Raw genomic sequence first — 6,000 nt, 5'->3', positions numbered from 1 at the left:
CTCCTGCCCCTGCATGCAGCCACCTGCTCCTGCCCCTGCATGCAGCCACCTGCTCCTGCCCCTGCATGCAGCCACCTGCTCCTGCCCCTGCATGCAGCCCCTGCTCCTGCCCCTGCATGCAGCCACCTGCTCCTGCCCCTGCATGCAGCCACCTGCTCCTGCCCCTGCATGCAGCCACCTGCTCCTGCCCCTGCATGCAGCCCCTGTTCCTGCCCCTGCATGCAGCCACCTGCTCCTGCCCCTGCATGCAGCCCCTGCTGCTGTCATCTGAATATGGTAAGTTGCTGTCTAGTTTCTATTCTTTGCACTAGGAGATGATAGAGAGGTGGTGGAGGGGGGCAGCGGACAGAGGAGGGAGGAAGAAGTAGAGTAGGGGGGTGAAAAGTTTCAGCCAAGTTATGTCACATATCAGGAGGGGAGGCAGCTGTCATTGCCACTTTTGGAATAGTGAAGGAGGGGAGTGTTGGGGGGTGGGGGCTCATTTCTGCGTTCTGCAGGTCTGCAGGGTCTCTTTTGCAGATTGCAGCCTGAAGAGAAGAGGGAGAAGAAGAGGGGGCTCAGACCTAGGGGCATGTACAAGGTCTTCTACCACCACAGGCCCCAGCCTAGGAAAGGAATTGCACCGATACAAGGGGGCCATCAGGACTCCCCAACTCATGAGTTGTATTGATCATCAGCAAGAGGATTATTGCATGATAAAGGCATATTGCGTCATCAGTCACACTATTACCCTGGGGCTGGTGCCCCCTCCTCATATTCTCTCTCCCTCTTTGCAGAAGTTGGCGCCAACACTTGACCGTACCTTGGGTTAAACTGTCAAGAAATTCCTATAATTCTCATTTCCCATTACCTGGAATAGGACCCTGCCTCCATATTTACCATGCACCGTGCCCAGGTGAAAATGAACGCAAGCAAAACTGAGGAGGGGTCTCCGGTCACCCAAGTCCCTACAACTAGGACCTTCGCCAAGACACTGGCTGCTCCACCAAGTCCTATTGTGACCCCAAAAAGGCCAAAACTGATGAGTGACCAAGAGCAAGACAAGCCTTGCCCTCCACAGTTTGTCCGCAAGCTCAAAAACGCTGCCATAGGGACGGGCTGTGACATCAGCCTGAAGGTGGCGGTAGCTGGGAACCCGGTGCCAAGACTAAGCTGGTACAAAAATAAGGAGCCCCTGGATCCCGGAGCAGAGGAGTACGGGACATTGTGTATTAGTGACAGCAGGATGGAAGACGCTGGATTGTACACATGCGTCGCCGAAAATCCCATGGGAGAGGCCATCACCAGCGCGGTTCTTGCCATCATTGATTTAGAAGGTAATGTTGATTATATATAAATCCATAGCACTAAAATCAACATATTCCTGGCAAATGAAAGCCTATGTCCATGTCATGCTTCCAAGAAAGCTGGGTGTCAACTTGTATGAGAACCCACACAGGGGTTGCTATTGGTGGTAGAGGCCATATTGAATGTCGCCCAATTTTTCCATTATTACCTATGGGTCGAGGGTGATCATTAGTGTTTCTATTTTTAATTTTTTGGAATTTAACACTGATACTTTTCTTATGGGACATATAAAAAATATAATTTGTCATCCATTGGGAAATGTTTGGGAAGGGACGTGCGCACCGGGGGCGGACATTTCATTGGTGCAGCCGCACAGGGGCCCAAGGGCTAAGGGGGCCCATTACTACCTCCAAAGCAGGTGAACTTGTGCATTTTGATGAGTAATTGGCCTGAAAAGGGCCCACACATTGTTCTTGCACAGGGGCCTTTTTGTCTGCCAGTGGTGCGCACGTCCCGGTGACACCTGATTCGCCTCTTGTATACACCACTCTCGGCCACGACGACAGGTCAATATTATCGGTCTTGCAGCCGCTCGGTGGCCACCGCACGCTTCTTGGAGATTCCTTCCCTTTTAATGATTGCATCGTATTAGCATTTGTGAACATCCCCCCTCCATGTCTTTCAGTATGGTTTGATATTTAAAGGGGCAAAGGGCAAGTTCTCCGGAACAGAGACTGGAACCTAAATATAGCTCAGATGGCATCAATCACTCCCCGTTCAGAGTATATGTGCTTCAGTAATCAAGAAAAAAAATGATCCTGCATGGTATATATGATTTAATACAAAATATAATTAATAGAACTGAAGTCTTTGAACTTTAATGTTGCCACAAGGGTTGACATATAAGTCCTTTCAGATAGATAAGGAGAAATACAAACTGACAGATAAGAAAAAAAAAAACAGGACTGACAGCAACAGCACTCAATGTGAACAGGTGCGTATCTGTTCATGACATAGAACAGGAAAAACAGGTTATAGCCGCACACTGAAATGCCAACATTTTCAGCTTTCAAAAAAGATCTAATAAACATTTTTTGAGATATTTGGCATTTGAAAAATGGCCATTTACATACCTGCCCAGTAGCCACGTCAAGGCAACCTCATTATACTGGGTCCTACTCTTCCTTTTGTTTCTTGTATCTCATATGGAACCATGTCCATTAGACTGCATATGCACCCAATCCCCCCCTCCCCTATTAGCTGCAGGTGCTTTTATTATTTAGTAGTTGGTTTATTTTTGCCAAAGCATGTAGTTTCTTTTAAAACCCATATAATGAGGTTGCTTTGACGTGGCTACTGGGCAAGTATGTAAACTGGCCATTTTTCATATGCTAAACATCTCCCAAAAAAAATGTATTAGATCTTTTTTGAAAGCTGAAAATTTTGGTATTTCAGTGTGCGGCTGTAACCTGTTTTTGCTTTTTTAGATAGATAAATAGATTGATTGATTTATTTAGTGGCAATCTGGACAATTTCACAGGGTCCCCCATTTACTATGAAGCCTCTAAGGATGGAGACCCCGAGGAGCAAACTACAACCTCTCTCTCAGTTCTTTCTGGCCTTGTATGGTAGAAATTTAATTTCGGTTTCATGTGGGAAATTGATTGCATCTCTAGGAGTATTTTTTGGATAATGCATATTATTTGTGACTGCATGACACTATTATATTGGCTGATATAATGAAGCAGCTGTTTAGGAAATATCAGGCAGAGCCCGGCTTTATTTTTCGTTTTTTGCTTCTTGCTCAGGTAAGATTACTTTCTTTATACCCAGTTCTGCATAGATACCTGATATTACGTATCATGACGCAGCAGATTATGGTTTTACAGAATGGCAGCCTCCGCTGTTGGGAAAAGACAGGGGTGCGTTAAGGCATAAGTCATTGTGCTCAGTTGATTTTCCACCTTGTTCCACTGAGTTTACAAAATGCTCCATGAGGTCACAGCGGAGGAAGTTCTGAATTCAAGCCAGGACATGAGCTACAGATTTACAACCAAGTTCATAAGAGATGCCATGAGCAGGTGTATAATAATGACCATTTATTCAGCTCTGCGGTGGATGGTGTCAGTGCTGTGAGACTTTTATACCTGTTGTTTCAGGTGACAGTTCAGACTAAGCTGTCCTGTGTGCATGTGAGAAAAAACACTATTTCTGGCTATTATATGACTGTCATTCTGCATTTTCACCAGTTTTTCCCTCTACAGGCTCTAATTCTAATTTTTACTTGTCTCTGAGCTGGTGGGTGGAGACTACATGATATGATGTCTCCAATACACAGCACACTCAAACATGAGGTGTCCTGCTCTCCTGTCTCTATGTGGCACATGATCAGAAGCAGAAGCATGGCGGACATTGTACAGTAGCATGGAGGACATTGTACAGCAGCATGGAGGACATTATACAGCAGCATGGAGGGCATTATACAGCAACATGGGGGATATTATACAGCAGCATGGAGGACATTGCATAGCAGTATGGAAGACATTATCCAGCAGTATGGAGGATATTATGCAGCAGCATTGAGGACATTATACAACTCTATTGAGCAATGTGGGTGTGAATCAAGCTCTAGGGTGAGATAAAGCACTTACTAGAAAGCAATAGCTGTGTCTCTTACCCGTCTCCTCCCATCCTCATATATCTAAATATGTAGATCAAATCTGATCCCTCAATGAGCTGTAAATTAGCAGATGATGAATTTAGGAGGCATGAAAGAAGTGGCTCATAAGAGGAGACAGCAGCAAATTTCTCTAATGAGATATATTACAAAAAATGTATATTCACTTGTGCTAATGATTTGTGCATAGTTTGTTGAAATGACAGGAACCATTTACGTCATTCTTGGGTATATTACATTTGGTTTCTCTATTTGACAGAGGAGCCTCTTTAGTTTGGTGATTCCCAGGGTTCTTACATGTTACTGTGACACATTAGAAGCTGATTTAAGGGTGCATGCCCACGATGAGTTTTACTTCATTTTTGATGCTGCGTATTTTCGCTGTGAAACAAAACCCCAGTGTTTTACAGTACAAGCACAGTGGATGGGATTTATAGAAATGTCAAGTCCATTGTGCCTCATTTTAATCCTGTGTAAACAGACCTACGGTGCGTTTTTCCAATCCACAGCATGTCAATTTCTCTTGTGGGTAAGGTGATTGATTTTTCTGTGCGGAAATTCCTCAAAGAGAGAAAAACTGCAGCCGCATCCCCCTGCTTCCTTTTCTTTAAAGAGAACCTGTCACCAGATTTGGGGCCTATAAGCTGCAGCCACCACCAGTGGGCTATTATATACAGGATCCTAACACGCTGTATATAAGAGCCCAGGCCACTGTGTAGAACGTAAAAATGAATTTATAATACTCACCTAAACGGTCGGTGCGGAGCAGGTGGGTCAGATGGATGCCTCCGTTCTCCGGGTCCGGCGCCTCCTCTTTCGGCCATCTTTGTCCTCCTTCTTCTGAAGCCAGTGTAGATGACGCGTCCGATGTCATCCACAATAGCCGGCATTGAGGTCCGACGCAGGCGCACTACAATACTTTGATCTGCCCTGCTCAGAGCAGATTAATGTGCGCCTGTGCAGGACCCCAGTATCGACTTGTGTGGATGACGTAGGACGTGTCATGCACCCAAGCTTCAGAAGACGGAGGACAAAGATGGCCGAAAGATGAGGCGCCGTTACCGATGAACGGAGACACCCATCCAACCCACCTGTTCCGCACCGACTGTTTATGTAAGTAGTATAAAGTGATTACGCTCTACACAGCGGCCTGGGCTCTTATATACAGCGTGTTAGAATACTGTATATAAGAGCCCGGTGCTGGTGGCTGCAGCTTATAGGGCAAAAAACTGGTGACCGGTTCCCTTTAAAGCATTACTTGAGCTGTAACTTTTTGGTCCACATTTTGAAGCAGACGACTGAATACTGACTTCAAGACACAAACATTAGCTGCTGCGTTGCGAGGACACTTATTGATCTTGATGGGAATCCAAAGCTTTGCAATGTGGAAATCAGTTGGTTTCTCATAAATAGAAAGTCAGGACCCCCAGCAGCACGAGCGGAGGACTTGCTGAATGGTTTTCATAGGCAATTGTCAGCCGCATTGGTATGTAAATGAAATCAAGGAATCCTGGCAGAGCTCCCAGATAATAATGTCATTCTTGGAGATATCTTGTGGCGTACAATGACCCTGGGACCTGTGAATTTACTCTACTGTAATGAAATGCATCCAGAGCCCCATTGCAGCCATTACGACGTGTGTTTACCCTTGCAATGTCACTTTGGTGTCACCAGGAAGATTCCCTAAAGTATATGGTGTTCACTTTATTCAGTTAAAATGTAGTCCGACCATGCATCGTTCTGTGGTGTGTCATCTATTTTATTATCAGAGGGGCAGAGTGAATATGGGTTTAGTGCTCATACTTCACTTTGGCTTTCTCGCAGAGATGCATGCAAACTGCCAACTTTTGCAGGTAGTGTCCTGGAATATCAATACCTTGGAAAATTTCTGGCCGTAGTCATATATGTTTTTGGACCCCATTGGCCCTACGGACCAAATACCCTCTTCCTCCATGACTCATTCCATGCCTCCCATAATGTGGGATTGGATACACAGATATACAGGATTCTTGGAGGCTTTGGCAGGGCCGGGGAAT

The 6,000-nt window shown here is 45.5% G+C and overlaps 1 protein-coding gene across 2 annotated transcripts in view; it reads left to right on the top strand.

Annotated features, from left to right (window-relative positions):
• The first annotated feature begins 510 nt into the window (after positions 1-510).
• Positions 511-6,000, top strand: part of SPEG (striated muscle enriched protein kinase) — a 210,580-nt gene continuing 205,090 nt past the window's right edge. For both annotated transcript variants that reach the window (XM_075317104.1, XM_075317103.1), the window contains exon 1: positions 511-1,316. In XM_075317104.1, the coding sequence (XP_075173219.1) occupies positions 881-1,316 (436 nt within the window). In that variant the 5' untranslated portion in view covers positions 511-880. The remainder of the gene's footprint in view (positions 1,317-6,000) is intronic.

This window comes from Anomaloglossus baeobatrachus, chromosome 7 (assembly GCF_048569485.1).
Source record: "Anomaloglossus baeobatrachus isolate aAnoBae1 chromosome 7, aAnoBae1.hap1, whole genome shotgun sequence".
In the NCBI taxonomy this organism is placed as follows: domain Eukaryota; kingdom Metazoa; phylum Chordata; class Amphibia; order Anura; family Aromobatidae; genus Anomaloglossus; species Anomaloglossus baeobatrachus.
This window is presented reverse-complemented; position numbering and strand designations above follow the sequence as displayed.